The 18,769-nt window shown below is 44.5% G+C and overlaps 1 protein-coding gene across 1 annotated transcript in view; it reads right to left on the reverse strand.

The window, feature by feature from the left end:
- Window positions 1-1,286: 1,286 nt before the first annotated feature.
- The window catches only part of LOC140395505 (ectonucleotide pyrophosphatase/phosphodiesterase family member 7-like), a 40,841-nt gene continuing 23,358 nt past the window's right edge, over window positions 1,287-18,769 (reverse strand). The window contains exons 5-7 of the mRNA XM_072483353.1: window positions 10,754-10,991; window positions 7,721-7,856; window positions 1,287-2,242 (exon numbers count right to left, since the gene is read on the reverse strand). Coding sequence (XP_072339454.1) covers window positions 2,182-2,242; window positions 7,721-7,856; window positions 10,754-10,991 — 435 coding nt within the window. The 3' untranslated portion in view covers window positions 1,287-2,181. The remainder of the gene's footprint in view (window positions 2,243-7,720; window positions 7,857-10,753; window positions 10,992-18,769) is intronic.

Here is an 18,769-nt window from a genome sequence, read left to right on the forward strand (position 1 = left end):
TTGCACCCGAACAGCGGCACGGCCGGTACTGGCGGGAGATTCCTCTTTCAGTGGAGTAATAAATTGATGCACGATCAATTGCACAGAGACTAGAGTTGAATACGACTGAGGCTTTATTACTCTGTGTGGCCTCCTCCAGCAGCTGGCGAAATGGCTGCTGTATAGGGAGCACACATATTAATACTCTGCCTATTGGGCGGAGCCAGCAGGCAGGGACTACCCCCGTACCTGTAGTACAGGGTGTTACCACACTTCTTCTAATATATACAACAGTGGTGATTACCACCGGGATCTACCTGGCTTGCCACACCGTGAGATCTAATGTGATCTCACAAGATGTCGTGATCTGAATCCTGCCCATTGTGGGTGGGATCAGTATTTGGCAAATCTGCATAGTGAGACAGCTAGTCTCACTCTAAAATGCACCTCACCTGATCTACCAAGCCCCTGGGATCTAACGCCTTCAACTCAGACACCCCAGGTGAGTGCCGTTCAGTGCTGGTCCCCACAAATGGGGACCAGACAGAATGGCACTTTGGGTATCCCAGGGGTTCGGAGGTCCTCAGGTGGTTGCCCAAATGGCAAGTTGACATTTTATCCTGTGCCAGGGATTGTGCCTGGTGGTGCCTTGCCTGTGGGGTGTGCAGGAGTGCCCCCCCAAGGACCCCCTTTTAGGTGAGTTGGGGCTTTGGGACGGGTTTGGGGGTCACATTGGGGGGGGGGGGGGGGGGGGGGTGGAGTTGAGAAATTTGGACGCCATTTTTAAATGGTGTCCCGATCTCTTGCACTGAGTAGTTTTGGTGAGCGGAGCTCCTCAGTGCAGGAAACGGGACCAAATGCGGCCTCAGTGGGGCATTCCATACTAAGGCCCTGGATAGCAGCAAAGTCCTGATAACCTGGTGTTTCTTGGCGCGGCAAGCACCGGGAAACACCCGGCTAAATGCGCTCATCAAGGGACTCCATTGCAATTTGGTTAGATCGCCCCCCCCCCCCCCCCCCGTGTATGTTTGTTCCCCTCCATTGCAGAATGGACCGCATCATGAGCAGCAATGACAGTATGCTAAATTGAAAGAAGTACAAATAGATGGCTGTAACAGCTGGAAGAAGTGTTTGCAGCCCGTGACAGTGAGTGCAGTCTTGTCAGCATGCTGAGGAACAGGGATGTTTGGACATGGCATCACACTGGAGGTGGCAGGAAAGGAGGATCATTCATTGAAAGTGTAGACTGACTGACAAATGAGAAGCAAAATATTTGACAGTGAGAATAAATAAACTAATCTGTTCAATTGCTTAGAAATATAGACTTTATTTGTAGATTTTGCTTAAAAATTGAAGTATTACATTCACAAGTGTTCATATGTTCTGCAGGTATGTATGGTAGTTTGAAAGAAGAAATGTACACTTAGATGAACTTTGTTACTCATGAAGTTTAATTCTGATAGTGTAGTGATTATATGCATGGTAAGTGAATAACCAGTATTTATTGACAATGGGATTAGAAGCATAATTAAGCTTTAAAGAAACATGGTTTGGTACAATGTGTAATATGCATAGTTTAACAGTACTCCATTTGAAGGTATTTATCTCCTTTGTAATTGTTTTCTGAATTATTTTTGACTGACTTTTCCCCATCTCCACTTCAGCCACAGTAGGATGGGGAAATGATTGGTCAGCCCCACACACTTCAGCTTAAACAGTTTGAGCCATGCCAAGGGTCCAATATCCAGGGTGCAATTCAAACCTGTCTGAGAATTGGCAAAAACATTAAACTTGGAATTGAGACTGACATTTGCTGGCGTTCCAAGCCATTCATTCTTTGCAGCTTTTGAATGCTCACTGTGATGGTGAAAGAAAGAGTAAGGATAAATGGCAATTAATAATGGTCAGACAATATTTAGTATTTCTGATACGTCCAGGCCATTATTATGTTTGTGACTTATATTCAAATGCTCAACATCGTAAGTTGAAGTGTTATTGTATTTATGTTTTATATTCATGAATCAGCAATAAATAGGTATATGAAAAGAACTTCTGACAATAAGTAATCCTATACATTCAATTTCATTTTCTAGTTTGTCTATGTAAGAAATTGTATACTAGCCATTATCTTATCTTAACATTGAGCAATGAAGTACTTAAGACAAGGTATGTCATTCACCTTCGGCACAGACTTAGAGTTATCTATTGGACTTTGACTGATGGCGATAAATTCAGGTCATGACTCTGTTTTTCATCTTGCACTCTGAAAAGAGATGACATTTCTGTATTATTATAAAGAACTCCAATTTATTTCCCGCTTAATGTTTGTTATAGCCCCCTTTCGTTGCACAATCCTCAATTTAAACATTGGGTAACCAGGATTTGGATTTGCCTGCACTTAATAATTTTTTTCTTTCGTGATTGACTTCTGTGCAAAGCACTGCCATACACACTGTGCCAGGTTCCCTTATTTTTCCTCCCACTTCCAAACTGAACTGCTTAGCTAGTTTGAGATATTCCACTGACTTCTTACAGTGGAGGCAGCACTGCTGAACTAAACACCATGGGCTGGATTCTCCGGTCGCCGGCACCAAAATCACGATGCTCCGCCCCCTCCAAAGCGGCGTACTCACCGAGTACGTATCGATGGCCTCAGGACATTGTCTGAGGCCCCCTCCCCCCCCGATGCTCCGCCCCGACTGGCTGAGTTTCTGACGGCGTGGGGCACGTATGGTCTCATCCATCGGGAACTCAGCGTGGCTACTGTGGACTCAGCCAGCACCGTGACAGTCAGGGGAGAGCTGATCCATGGGTAAGGGGGGGGGGGGCACTGTGGTGGGGTGGTCTGGGGGGAGCGAACCAGACAAAGTGGGGACTATTTCGCGGTCCGGATCCGGCCACGAAGCACGGCGCGGCAATTCCCGGGATGTATTGGCAGATAGAGCCGGGTGCTCTACACTTCCTACCAGCTAGCCCCCAGCAAAATGGGGAAATCGGTGGCCGTTTTGCACAGAGGTACAGTGAAAAGTATTATTTTGCGAGCAGCTCAACAGATCATTAAGTTCATGAAAAGAAAAGGAAATGAAAGAAAATACATAGTAGAAGATTAGAACGATTGTAAGTTAAGTAAAAAGAGGATCTGTTAGGGAGAGCTCGCAGAGAATCGCCATGCTCTGGCGCCATCTTGTGGGGGGTGGTGCCAGTATGGGGATCCCACTTCCTTTCTGCCTGCTTCAGATTAAGTCTTGGGCGAAAGCTTGTGGGCGACCTTCCCGCCCAGATGCCAGTATTCAACCAGAGTTGGATGGGGTCTCGACTCACTGGAGAGACCACCCAGCAAACCCGGTCAGGTTTGTCTGTGGCAGAGATGAATCCCTCGTTTAAAAGCACTTGATGTTTGAGGGGGGGAGGGGGGGGGGAGAGAGAAAGAGAGAGAGAGAGAGAGGAGGGAAAGAGAGAAAGAGAGGAGGAAAGGGAGAGGTGGTGGTGAGGGTTAGAGAGCTGCTGAGAACCGGTCCCTTCCCCCACCCCTGGCCTTTTCTCCAACTCCACTCACACCCCCCCAAATCGTATCTTGAGGAGGCCCGAGAGAATTAACAGCAACTGGGAGGTAGATTTCCACCCCTCTAAGGAAAGTCCTGCTATTAATTGTCCCTGAAGGAGCCAGGAACCTTGGTGGCAGTGTTCCCGTTGCCAATTAGGAATTCCTATCCCTCAGGCCTCCTAGCGATCAGGTCAGCAGGAGTGCTGCCAATTTTGATGGCGGACATTGGACCCCTCGCTGCACTCATTAAATTCCATTCCTTGTATATTTAAGAGTAACTGAACTGACTTAACCTGGTTGCTCTCTATCCTCTAAAAATTAACAAAGCCGATACTGTACTCCATTACAACAGTCAGAGCTGATGGAATGTTCCAGAAAGGAATGACATTGAAACTGCCCCATTAAAAAATCTACAACTATCATTGTGCGCTTCCTTGAGGACTAATTCATACAAAGTAATAAATTGATTCTACATCATAGTAAATATTCATTTGGAAAGTAAACTGGACTGCACACAGCTCTTGTTTCCACTGAAACATAATGTTGTGCATAACGGGCATTGTGCATGTTCCTCTAAACAAGAAATCAGTTAAATTAGGTCATGATGTGACCAGGTCAGGGATGAGGTCATGAGCAGAATTTCAGTAACAATGTGATCGTTAGTCTCAGATATGTATTCTATTGGAGTTTCACCTCAACCCAATTCCGACAGCTGATACTGGCATCGAGCAAAAAAATCCATTTAAGAAACACAACTCCTGCTTTTTACTGATCACTCATCATGAGTGTTTCATCTACTACTTATAATAGGCGCACATCGTTTTCACATAATCTGGTCAAAATATGCGTGGCGCTGTCAGTCAGTTGGGCCTACTGCACTGTTCAAACGTTCTATCTTGCATCTTGTGTTTATTCCATCTATATAATTTGCATGAAAAGTGAAGCAGCCATTAACCACTTTACTGAGATAAGATTCAAGTTCAAAGATCTGATCATCATGGCAGCAAAAGCTCCAGCATCAAAGGAAATTTCACTCGTCTCATGAAAGTGGCTGATACAGCTGGCAGTACACCAACATCCCTTTGCATGAAAATGTAGTACTTTTAGTTAGGGAAGTAGTCTTGTTTCCCTCATCATGCAGGCTGCAAGGGATGTTGTGCATTTCAATACCATCTACACCATCCAGAAACATATTCAGGCAATCCTCATTCCAGGCAAATGATGCTTTTAAAAAAAAATAAATAAAAAAAAAAATCTTGGATCAGATGATTAAAGCCCAAGAAAATGAATTGGTTAGTCTGAGGTAATTGCAACATGATATACTGAAGATGAGGTAAACTGGTTACGCTCAGTACAAGGATTGATTTTGTCTTTCGTTGGTTTGGAAATTATTCTTTGTGCTGAATGACACCACTTAAGATCTGCGAACCCTCATATGGAATGTACCGGTCAATGTGCTCTTAAAAGGAAGGTTCCAGGGTGGCATGTGGTGCAGTGGTTAGCACTGGGACTGCAGCGCTGAGGACCCATGGTTCAAATCCCGGCCCTGGGTCACTGTCCGTGTGGAGTTTGCACATTCTCCCTGTGGCTGCGTGGATTTCACCCCCACAACCCAAGGAAGTGCAGATTAGGTGGATTGGCCACGCTAAATTGCCCCTGAATTGGAAAATAAATAAATAAATACCTGGGTACTCTAAATTTAAAAAAAAAAAAGGAAGGTTCCATTGAGTGAATGGAAGCAAAGTAAATGGGAATAACAAATGATGGGGACCATAAGACATAGGAGCAGAATTAGGCCATTTGGCCCATCAAGTCTGCTCTGCCATTCAATCATGGCAGATATTTTCTCATCCCCATTCTCCTGCCTTCTCCCCATAACCCCTGGTCCCCTTATTAATCAAGAAACTATCCCTGTCTTAAAGACACTCAGTGAATTGCCTTCCACAGCCTTCTGCGGCAAAGAGTTCCACAGATTCACCATCCTCTGGCTGAAGAAATTCCTTCTCATCTCTGTTTTAAAGGATCGTCCCTTTAATCTGAGATGATGTCCTCTGGTTCTAGTTTTTCCTACAATTGGAAACATCCTCTCCACGTCCACTCTATCCAGACCTTGCAGTATCTTGTACGTTTCAATAAGATCCCCTCTCATCCTTCTAAACTCCAATGATATTATAGGAAGGATGTGGAAGCATTGGAAAGGGTGCAAAGGAGATTTACCAGGATGCTGTCTGGTTTGCAGAATAGGTCTTATGAGGAAAGGTTGAGGGAGATAGGGCTTTTCTCTTTGGAGCGGAGGAGGATGAAAGGCGACTTAATAGAGGTTTATAGGATAATGAGGGGGATAGATAGAGTGGTCGTTCAGAGACTATTTCCTTGGGTGGATGTAGCTGCTACAAGGTGGCATAACTATAAGATTTAGGGTGGGAGATATAGGAGGGATGTCCCAAGGTAGGTTCTTTACTCAGAGAGTGGTTAGGGTGTGGAATGGACTGCCTGCTGTGATAGTGGAGTTGGACACTTTCGGAACTTTCAAGCGGTTATTGGATAGGCACGTGAAGCACACCAGAATGACAGGGAGTGGGATAGCTTGATCTTGGTTTCGGACAATGCTCGGCACAACATCGAGGGCCGAAGGACCTGTTCTGTGCTGTACTGTTCTGTATTCTATGAGTACAGACCCAGAGTCCTCAAACGTTCCTCATACAACAAGTTCTTCATTCCAGGGATCATTCTTGGGAACCTCCTCTGGACCCTTTCCAAGGCCAGCACATCCTTCCTTAGAGATATGGGGCCCAAAATTGTTCACAATACTCCAAATGGGGTCTGACCAGAGCCTTATACAACCTCAGAAGTACATCCTGGTCTTGTTTTCTAGCCCTCTTGACATGAATGCTAACATTGCATTTGCCTTCTTAACTGCCGACTGAACCTGCACATTAACCTTCAGAGAATCGTGAACTAGGATTCCCAAGTCCCTTTGTGCTTCTGCTTTCCGAAGCATTCCCCATTTAGAAAATAGTCTATGCCTAGATTCCTCCTTCCAAAGTGCATAACCTCACACTTTTCCACATTGTATTTCATTTGCCACTTCATTACCCACTTTCCTAGCTTGTCCAAGTCCTTCTGCAGCCCCCTTGCTTCCTCAATACTATCTGTCCCTCTACAGATCTTTGTATCATCTGCAAACTTAGCAATAGTGCCTACAGTTCCTTCTCCCAGATCATTACTGTATATTGTAAACATTTGTGGTCCCAGCACAGACCCCCGAGGCACACCACTAGTCACCGGCTACCATCCTGAAAAAGATCCCTTGATCCCCACTTTTTGCCTTCTGCCAGTCAGCCAATCCTCTATCCATGCCAGGATCTTACCCTTAACACCATGGACTTTTAACTTCTTTCACAGTCTCCTATGCAGCACCTTGTCAAAGGCCTTCTGGAAATCTAAATAAATCATGCCCACTGATTCTCCTTTGTCTAACTTGCTTGTTACTCCCTCAAAGAACTCTAACAGATTTGTTCGACACGACCTCCCTTTGACAAAGCTGTGCTGACTCAGTCCTATTTTACCCTGCACTTCCAAGGGCTTTGCGATCGCATCTTTAATAACAGATTCTAAAATCTTACCAATGACCAAAGTCAGGCTAACCGGCCTATAATTTCCTGTCTTCTGCCTCCCTCCCTTCTTAAACAGTAGTGTTACATTAGCCACCTTCCAGTCCTCTGGGACTCTTCCTGCCTCCAGTGATTTCTGAAAGATCATCACTAATGCCTCCACAATTTCCTCAGCTATCTCTTTTAGGACCCTGGGATGTAGTCCATCCGGTCCAGCTGACTTATCCATCTTCAGACCTTTCAGTTTCCCCAGAACCTTCTCTTTAGTAATGGTCACTGCACTCACCTCTGTCCCCTGGAATTTAACTTGATGTCACAATCGATAAATTAGCCACAAATAACCTGTGTGAGGGAATGAACTTGGTACCACTTCTGGTTCGTCATTGGTGCACTGGGGCAGATGCAGCTGCTTACAGGAGGTTCCAAAATACAACAACAACTGGTATTGTGTCTACGAGCTGGAACAATGCAATATTGAAGGTACCTGGGTCTGAGGAGAAAGCTTAAGCCGCTAGCCATATTGTTGTGGCTCAGATTATCTCAATCCCTGGGTTTTCTTTCACAAGCACTTTGAGGTACTTACTGTCGACTGCTCTTTCTTCGCTTGCAGAAGGAATGAGTTACGGCAACAACAGCGGCCAGAACGAGCAAACCCACAACAGCTGTTAAACCTACAGCCACCTGGAATAATGTTGACTTAGAGCTTGTAACCTGGGAATCTGAAAGGACAGGATATTAAAAGGAACTGAAGCACTTGAACGTGCAAAAAGCAGCAAGAGCATGCTAATATACTGGTAAAAATGTTTACTAAAGACTTCCGGTGGCGCCCTAGAGGAAGCAGATTGCAGGTCGGACCGCTCCCGCCCGCGATGGGCAAGCGGACCTTTTAAACGGACTTTTGCGGGACCTGGCGACCTGGTTAGGTTGAGGGGACGATAGGGAAGAGGCGTTCCCCCCCCCCCCCACCCCCCAGGGTATGAGCAGCTGGACCAGAAATGGTCGAGTGGAGCGGCAGGACTCTAAGTGGGAGCAGCGGGGGGAGCAGCTTGAAGCGGGGACCCCAGGCCAGGCGGCGAAACATGGCAGATGGCAGGGACCAAGGAGCGGAGGCTCACTGGCCAAGGGAGCAGCAGATGGAGTTTTTTAAGAACTGCTTCGCCGAATTGAAGAGGGACACGTTGGACCCGATGAGGGCGGTAATGGACCGAATGGTCGAGGAGCAGGCGGTCCAGGAGAAGGCGCTCCGGGAGGTAGAGGGGAAGCTCTCCAACCAGGCGGACACGGTGGCGGAGCTGCAGCACGAGGTGGAAGAGCTGAACGCCCGCCAGAGGAGGATGCAGGAGCAGCTTGAAGAGCTGGGGAACCGAGCCAGGAGGCAGAATTTGAGGATCATTGGCCTCTACGAGGGCTGCGAGGGGTCGGATGTGGGTGCATACATGAAAGGTATGCTCGAGGCGCTGATGGGGCCGGAGGCCTTCCCCCGACCCCTGGAGTTGGATGGGGTGCATAGAGCTCCCGCAAGGAAGCCCAGGACGGGCAACCGACCAGGGCCTTGGTCCGCTTTCACCAACTTGCTGACAGGGAACGTGTGCTGCGATGGGCCAAGGCGGAGAGGAGCAGCAGATGGGAGAATTGTGATGTGCGCATCTACCAGGACTTGGGAACGGAGCTGGCCAAGAGGGGTGCAGGATTCATCAAGGTAAAGGCAGCCCTCTACAAAAAGGAGGTGAGGTTTGGAATGCTGTATCCTGTGAAGCTTTGGGTTACATTTGAGGAACTCCACTACTACTTTGAGGCACCAGAACAGGTTTGGACTTTTATTAAAGAAAATAAGCTGGACTTGAACTAACGGGCACTTAGTTTTCTCAGTGTTGTACAGTGACGGTGGTCCGTTAACCTAATTTGCTCTGACTAGGTGTGGACTGTTATTAAAAGAAGAAGCTGGACTTGAACTAAAGGACTCTGGGCTCTCAGAGCTTTTGTGTGGTGGCGGTTTGTTAAATTATCCTGTACTGTAATGTTCAACAGCACAGACCCCCGAGGCACACCACTAGTCACCGGCTGGCCTGGCAGGTCGGGCCTCGGGGTAGAGGGGTTTGGTAGAGGGCAGCCGGGACGGAGAGCAGAGAAGACTTAAGTGGGCAAGGGGGGGGGGGGTGTCTAGGGATCCCCCGGGGTAGAAGGTCGCTCGCAGACTCTCAGGGAACAGCGCAGGAAACCGACAGCAGTGGCACCTGATTGGGGGGGGGGGGTTAGAGCCACGTTAGTTTAGTTGAACAGGTGGGGCAGGGCAAACAGAGCTGACAGGGGAAGTGCTTTATTAACATGTTTATTCTTTCCCACTGTTTGTTTTCACTATGTTAAGGCTCTTTGCATAGGGCCTGATTTCTCTCTGGAAATGTTACAAATTTGTTTTAAATAGAAAATTTCAATAAAAAAATGTTTACTGAAATAAGGCTAGAAGTATAACAACAGCGTAATTTGATACACCTCGTTGAATATAAGTGTGGCAAAATAATAGAGTATGGAGTTCTGAGGAAACAAACTCCATTTCTCTCCACTGATGCTGACCTGAGATTTTTCAGTGGGTTTTTATTCTGAATATAAAGTAGGAAGGAATAGCTTGTTGGCTCGATATCCACAGAAGAAAAGTATAAATGTAGAACTTCACAGGCTGTTAACAGAAGCAAATGCAATGATTCAAAGTCCCTGGGTTTATGAAAGGCAGATCATGCAGAATATTTAAAAAGAATTTCAGTGGATGTGACTTCATAGAATTGATGCATGATTAATGCTTCAGCCGCAAAGATATACCAGGGCTGGTGTAACCTCTAGGCAAACGGACTTCAGCTGGAAATGGAAAGGTCTAGATCGACTTTCACATATAGATCTCCATGTAATTACATTGCAGTCTTTCCCAAAACTTCATAATATTCCGGCACGGTGGCACAGTGGTTAACAATGCTGCCTCACAATGCCAGGGACCCGGGTTCAATATTAATTTTCAAAATTAATTGGGGGGGCACAAAGCTGAATCTTCACCTCGGGTCGAACACCCTTGCCCTGGGATATACTGTTTGCGAATCTGAGAATACCTTTTTGATAGAAAGCATTTGATAGCCACAAGAAAACTAAATTGGTGAAATCCCATTGCGGAAGTGGGGAAGAATTAATAAATCGAATAATTGATTTAATAAATTAAGTGAGCAATGATAGTTAATCTAACTATATATGTGATGAGTACCCTCGATCTGTCAGGGATGATGCCTTTGACTGTTTAAAATGATCTTCATGAGTAAATTAGAAATGGACTATCTGGATTTGCAGAAAGCACTAGGTTGGATGGGGAGGTGATGTTTCAGGAATAAAATAATCTTGTAAATGGGGTCATTAGGATTTAATATTTAGGGGGAAAAAGATGATGTATATTGGATCTAAAGATGGGAAATAAAATTGCAAAATAAACAATGCATTTTAAATTGTATCTGCAGAGTGCAATATTATCCCACACTCGCATCATCCTAATATTTATATTTCTTCCCTTATTTAGTTGTTCTGAAATGTTCATTATCAAAAGTGTATGGTTCAGCTTTGTTCTTTTGGAGTTGTTCCTTACCATTACAGTTGTCCTGATAGTAGTTCAACATTGCTTGGGTATGTTCCAGTGATCCATTGTTTAATTGAGGCTGGATCTTCAGAAGTTCACACATTAATGGATAAATGCTCACACTATCGAATGATTCGGCCAGATAATTCTTTTTGAAATCTGGACCAAATGCACGAAAAATCATTTTCATGTCCATGTGATCATTATCAAACCCATGCTCACCTTTGTTATACTGGAGTTTGAATCTCTGGTGGAAGGAAAAGGGAGTACAAATAACAACATGGTACAATGTGAGAAAGAACGTTACATATCATGAAGTTCAGATAACATAAATCTCCCAAGCATTATGTGATCTATCAGTGTCTCTTGAACTCAAGATAGCTTTCAAAAAGTAATGCTACCTTATTTATTCTGTAATTAGAATATAGCCATAAGTATATCAAAGAAAGACATCCAGCAACCCAGAGGGAAAATATAGAATCTATAGTGCAGAAGGAGGCCATTCGGGTCATTGAGTCTGCACCGGCCCTTGGAAAGAGCATCCTACTTAAGCCCATGCCTCCACCCTATCCCCGTATCCGAGCCTAACCTTTTAGACACTAAGGGGCAATTTAGCATGGCCAATCCACCTAACCTGCACATCTTTGGACTGTGGGAGGAATCCGGAACACCTGGAGGAAACGCACGCAGACACGGGAAGTTGCCCAAGGCCGGAATTGAACCTGGGTCCATGGAGCTGTGAGGCAGCAGGGCTAACCACTGAGCCACCGTGCCACCCATTTTTTGATATATCAAATATCAAACAAAATGGAGTCTCACATGGCACAAACAAAAATGGCAAATTTTTGTGAGTTGACATAAAGGAACATCGTGGATCATTTTAAAAATCCAATTTTGGAAAATGCAAACTAGCCCAAAGTTTGCAGAATGGTCACTTCTAATGTTTTAATGTTTCTGTTCTCCATGTAAAACAAATAAAAATGTTTAATTATGAAAGAATTAACCTTGAATCAATATTAAAATCAAACTCTTTATTGATGCTGAGCCTCCGTGGCCAATGTGTTTCTAGTTTTGTTAAAGGCCTGAATCTTTCGGCATAATTCTTAGAGGCGGGAGAAGAAATAAAAAATTACTTCCAAGTGGCAAGAGTAGAGTAATTCCTCACTTAGAGCTGTGGTTGTGTTCCTGAAAATCGTGACATGAAATGAAACAACTTTGATTCCAATGAGAACCCCATGGTTCCCAATGTTAAAACAGGAGCTGGGTTTGGACATTTCTTGCCTGGAATATACGATGCATAGGCGGACAATTTGAAATACTGCACTGTACCTATGCAGCACTGTACATTCCTATCAAGACAAACTGGCCAAATATATGAAATCACTGAATATAACAAATATTGTATAAATTCAAATTAGAAAACACCAAATCACCCAAAGAAGACCTAAGTACAACCGCTTCCGTGTAAAACCAATAGGAAACTTAGTTCAACTTTTTCCTTTTCTTTCCTTTCTGCCCCTCGCTCACATTTCTCTCTCCCTCTTCTCGGTTTTCTCCTCTACCCCTCTCTCATCTTTACCTTGCTCTACGGGCACCTCTTGCTCCCTGCCTCCCTAGCAGGTGCCCATGCCTTCTCTCTTTTCCCCCACGCTATCTCTCTGCCTCTTCTCCCCCCCCCCCCCCCCCCCCCCGTGCCCTCTCTCTTCCTCGCACACCCTCTCTCTCGCTTCCTCTCCCCCTCTCTTTCCCCTTCCCCTGCACTTTCCCCTCTTCCCCTCTTCCCCCTCCTCCTACACCTCTGCCTCCTCCCATGCCCTCTTTCCCTCTCTCACATCCTCTTTTCCTCCCAAACGTTGTTTCCCCCTCCCATGGTAATGGTATTGTCATTGTACTGGTAATCCAGAGACTCGGGGTAATGCTCTCAGGACATGGGTTCAAATCTCACCACGGCAGATTGTGGATTTTAATTCAATTGAAATCCGGAATTAAAAGTCTAATGAAATCATTGTTGATTGTTGTTCATGATTGTCCTTTAAGGAAGGAAATCTGTCATCCTTGTCTGGTCTCGGATCCAAAGCAACATGGTTGACTCTTAACAAGCCAATTCATAGATTATCATAGAATTTACAGTGCAGAAGGAGACCATTCGGCCCATCGAGTCTGCACCGGCTCTTGGAAAGAGCACCCTCCCAAGGTCAACACCTCCACCCTATCCCCATAACCCAGCAACCCCACCCAACACTAAGGACAATTTTGGACACTAAGGTCAATTTATCAAGGCCAATCCACCTAACCTGCACATCTTTGGACTGTGGGAGGAAACCGGAGCACCCGGAGGAAACCCACGCACACACGGGGAGGATGTGCAGACTCCGCACAGACAGTGACCCAAGCCGGAATCGAACAGTCTATGTGAAGATTAGAGTCCCCCACAATTACTGCATTCTCCTTTGTTACAAGCTCCAATAATTTCAATTTAATGTTCTGCCCAACAGTATAACTGCTGTCAGGGGGGCCTATAAACTACTCCCATTGGTGTTTTCTGACTCTTGCTATTCTTATTTCCATCCATACGGATTCCAGTTCTTAATCTTTACAAGCTAAATCCTTTCCCACAGCTAATTTTATGTCATCCTTTACTACAAGGGCCTACCCCACCTCCTTTGCCATTCTGTCCATCTTCCCAAAATATCATGTCCCCTGGAATATTTATTTCCCAACCTTGATCAGCATGTAACCATGTTTCTGTACTGGTAATTAGATCTAAATTATTTACTCTATTCATGCCGTATCTATCTTATTGCAGATTCTTTGTGCATTCATATAAAGAACCTATAATTTCATTTTTAAAACCTCTTTCCCTGCAATGACCTTATTCGCTGATGTACATTTTGTTTTGCAAACTCTCTGTCCCTTCCTATCCCACTCTGCTGGTCTTCATCCACATCACTATATTTACCCAATATATCGACCTTTCCTGTTGGATTTCTAAGTTCTTTTCAGCCAAAAGTACCTGCTTCCTGTTAGTTTAAAGGCCTGTTCACACCCCTGGTTATACAATTGGCAAGGACACTGATTCCCGTCTGATTGAAGTGTAGCCCATCCCAGTGGAATAGCTCTCTTTTCCCTGAGTACCGACACCGATGTCCCATGAATTGAAACCGCTTCTTGAGCCACGCGTTTAATTACCTTATGCCAAATGGTGTGTGGCTCGGGTAACAAACGTTTTGTGTAATCTTTGCTCTGTTTTAATTTGGACCCTCCCTTCTCAAATACTCTTAGGTAGAATGCAGGAATGATGTTCTGCTATGTCATTGGTTCCCACATGGACCACAGCAACTGGATCATCCTCCTGCCAGTCTGAGTTCCTCTTCAGCCACAAGGAGATGTCCTCAACCCTGGCACCGGGCAGGCAACACAACCTTTGACTGTAGTGAACAGTATCTATCTCCCTGTCTATAATATAAGCTGTTACTGTCAGGTTCCTCTTTGCTCCACCCACGTTGCTCCACACACTTGAATGGCAATGGTATCCTTCATCATGGCTACATATTAACATTGTGCACATCCCAGCTTCAAATTTAACCATAAATGTATATAGAACTAGTATCACACAAAGATATTCAGTGGGACTGGTCACTACAGGTGTTTATGTTCTAAACTAACCCTCTCCCACCCTACTTCATCTAATCCTATCTGCATATCTTTCTATTCCTTTCTCCCTTATCTAACATCCACTTAAATGCATCTATGATAGTCTTGAATGCTGGGATAAAGGGTTGCACACTCACTACTTTAGCAAATGTTATGATTCCAATCTTCGAACTTCATTCAGCTGTTAACTGGATAACGCAACAAGATTTCACGTTTTAAGACATCTACTTTAACACACCACAACGTGATTGACTGAAGGCTATATTTTAGCCAGCTTCTTTGAACATAATCAAAATATCCCACTCTGGTTTCTGTTACATTGTCCTTTCAGTAGACATTCAATTCTCCCAGAAGCGAGCCAGAATGGTTTTTGTCTCCTGAGGCAATTTGGAAACCTTTAACTCCATAATCCATGGCGTGAGTTTACCTGTAGAAGTCTCCCTCCCTCTAGTTAAAATTAGGCAATTCTTCCAGCTTTGTTTCAGCTTCTGGAGAATTTAGCCTTCCCAATCGGAGCACAAGATGCCACCGGCTTCCTGCACTGTGAATGACAGCATCCTGCTGCCTGCCTATAGCTGTGCTCTACCTCTCCCTCTGATATTGTGGTATTTTAGGAAAGCTTGTCACCTGATCTTCACAATGACTTCCTCTGCACCATGTGGCATTATGCATCACACGGGCTATGGATCCAGGTAGAAATGCTGAATAAATATTCTTTAGATCTAAGCTCAATCCTACCCTGGATGCAAATACTCAGTTAAAAGAATACCGTTCTACAACCTGACATTTTTAACGCTAGTACTTTGAAATTGTCACTTCACTTGCATCACAACGGCCTTTGTGAGTGCCTCTAAGAGTGAATACCTGCACCTTATTCCTAGTAAAACAATCTGGGCCTCAATTCAATCTTTAACAGGCCCATCAGCCAGACCTGTTGTTTGGCATACTTCAGCCCTGGTCACATGATCCTTTATTCTGTTATGGGACTATATTTTTAAATTTTATCTTAATCCTCATAATAGTAATACAGATTTCAGCATTACTGGGTCACTGATCAGGTAAATTAACAAACTGCCATCATGTAGTAACATTATGTCACTAGTATGCAGCACTGATTGATCTCATGTATCAAATGTTACAATCCTGTTTGGGACCATTAACGTTTAAAGGAAGAAATTGCCCAATTAACCAACAGAACTATACCAATACACAATAATCCAGCAGATGTCTGACTGGTGATTGAATCCTGCCTGAGTGAGATAGTTTCCAGAGACCTAAGGAAACCAGAGTTGAGACCTGGACACAGAGAAACAAGGACATGCTCCCACTCCTCTCTCTCTCTCTTTCCAGAAAGGCTGTGAGTTGATGTATTTCTGAACCTGCAGAGACCTTAATGAAACTGTGGTGGAAGCAAAGTTTGAAGAGGGGAAACATGTAAGAACAAACCATCTGAAACAAAGACTCTTATCTTTTGACTTTCATCCTCATTATTTTCACCCCCTCCCTCTCTGTGTTTGTTTGTCGTGTGCGTGTTTGTGAGAGAGAGGAGACATGTTAAAGGGGGGAGGGGATTACAAATTAGATAATAGTTAACCAGTTGTATGTGCTGCATATTTCATTGTAGTTTTTGTTACAAATAAAATATAATTGTGTTTAAATTTACAAACCTGGTGACTGGTGACTAATTATTGGGCTGCCAAGTGTCAGACTTTGGGTATTTTTCTCTAAGAATTGTTGCTTAATTCTTTGTATTGCAACTCCGGGTCAAGGGGGGCTGGAATTGACTGCACATTAGCCCAGGGTGTTGTAGCAAGGTGAAAAAAGACTCATTGTGAAAAAAAAAAGCAGTCAGAGTCCTGGTCCTTATCGGAAGGACTTCAAAACAGAGGGAATCCCAGAAGAAAGTAAAGCAACCAGACAGAGCACCTGGTCTTTCCAGGATGGATTCAGAACAAAGAAAGCCCCAGCATAAAAAAACTGCGGTTAGAAACAACAGCTGCTCAAAAGAGGAAGCACTTCAGAATTAATGGACCCTGAAGAGCTATAAAGACAAAGTTAATTCCCTCCTTTGAAATACCTTGGAACTGTTAATCAAGAGACTTGTATAAGGCAATGGACTGTGAAATTAACATAGAACATAGACCATACAGTGCAGAAGGAGGCCATTCAGGCCATTGTAAATTGAATGTAAGCAATGCAGTTCAAAGCTTTGAGGCACCTCAGCAAACCAAGAGGCTTGAAAAAGTGAATGGGGTTTGAAATTGAATGTGTAAAAAGAACTTCAAAGATTTCCAACACATCAGAGGGAAGGCTTTTGCATTCATCTGACATATCTTTGAACTTGACAAGCTGGGAGAGACATCATAGTTTTTAAGGCTACAGAGGGAAGACCTTTTAACTACAACTGACAGCTCTTTTAAATTGACATGCTGAAAGAGAGTTTGAAGATTTTCAATGCTGCAGAGGGAAAACTTCCTACATGACCCTTATCCCGGGAAAGATGCCCAACCTGAAGCCCTGCAACCCAGCCTAAGCCTCCCCGACCCCAACCTCCTCAGGAGGACCCCCTCAGCACCTTGGAGGTAAGTTGCAACAGAGTACTCACCCCCTTACTCCTCCTCTGAGTCCATGGCATCTGGTCCCCACTTTTAGGGGCCAGTAGTGATTAGCACCCGTGTGACTTCCCACTAGGAGTGGGGGGCGGGAGCAGGTGAATACTAGGAGAGCCGCCGCGTTCAACTGAAATTAAATTAATGCAAATGAGTTATGATCAAGTTCTCGCCCGTTGTGGGCAAGATGCTGATCGTGCCGGCTGGAGCGGGCCAGGAGAATGGGAAACCAATTTGCGCCGGGTGCCAATCCCATTTCGGGGGTCTCCTTCAATTCTCCCAACATAGCAGGATTTGTGCTGGGTGCAACATGGCCACAAAATCCGCCATCCCCACCCTCGTCTAATGATCTGGAGAAATGAGTTAAAATCTCGCTATGATGGCTGGGTAGTTTAATTAAATGAATCTGGAATTTAAATAGATGCTGGCAATGGTAATGATGAAAGTACAATAAAACCCCCTTCAGAACTTTAGGAAAGGATATGTTTTATCTTCAGAACCCAAAGGATCATATTGGACTCTCCACAGATACTGCCAGATCGGCTGAGATTTTTCAGCACTCTCTGTTTTTATTTCAGATTGCTAGCATACGTAATATTTTGCTTTTATCTTCTGTCTCTACTTGGTCTGGTCTGTATATGACTCCAGACCCAAAACAATATGGCTGACCTTAACTTCCAAACTGCCCACTGAAATTGTCTAGAAAGCCATTCAGATGTATAGGAATGGGTAATAAATGCTGGCTTGGCCAGCAGGGTGCACATCCTGTGAATAGTTGAGAAAAAGGACGAGACTCTCACCATATAGCGACAGCGGATAGGGTCAAGAATGGTGGTGGTGAGGTGGAGCAGGGTATTGTCAGTGTGTACGTGGAAACTAATGTTTTCAGATCATGTCACTATGGGGCAGCATTTAGATGAGAAATGGGAGGGAGCCAAGGATAGATCCTTGAGGATCACCAACAGTACTGGTGTTGGAGTGGGGAAAGCAGTACAGATGAAGAGATAAAAATGAAACTAGGCAAGTGCAATCACATCCATCTGGACAAAGATGGAGAAGTGATGAAGGAGGATGGTGTGGTCAACCATGTCAAAGGCTGACCAGCATGCACCTGCAAGTTCCAACATTAGTATACACGTCAGACGTGATGAATTTACAATGAGGACAAAATAACTCCTGTATGCCTTAGTGCAAATATTGCCTGGCCTTTAAACCCTGTTTCACCTTAAGATCACACTGGGGTTTGTGATGCAAATCAACAAGCATTAGATGAAACTTTTATGGATCAAAAGCTATTTCATCCTTTCTTGCCATAGAGGCAGTGGGATTGTCCTTTGAAGGCCTCTATTCTCTAGAGTTTAGAAGAATGAAAGATCTCATTGAAGCAAACTAAATTCTTACAGTGCTCCACAGGACAGATGATGTAAGAATGTTTCTCCTTGCTTGGAGATTGGGGGGAGCAGTGTAATATTGACACAGGTTGATATGTATTTTTTTGATGTTTTCTAATTAGCGTTTGACTTATTATTGGGGGGGGGGGGGGGTGGTGGTTACACTTGAAGATGCACATCTGTTGCCAGCTTGTGGAGAATTCACACTTTTGAGTACGAAGGATCAGTCAAACATTTATTGATCATCTTCACAGAAATGGGATTGAATGTGGAGATAAATACATTAAAGGAGGTGGCACGGTGGCATAGTATTTAGCACTGCTACCTCACAGCACTTGGGACCTGGGTTCAATTCCAGCCTTTCGTGACTG

The sequence above is a fragment of the Scyliorhinus torazame genome, chromosome 18 (genome assembly GCF_047496885.1).
Source record: "Scyliorhinus torazame isolate Kashiwa2021f chromosome 18, sScyTor2.1, whole genome shotgun sequence".
Taxonomy (NCBI): domain Eukaryota; kingdom Metazoa; phylum Chordata; class Chondrichthyes; order Carcharhiniformes; family Scyliorhinidae; genus Scyliorhinus; species Scyliorhinus torazame.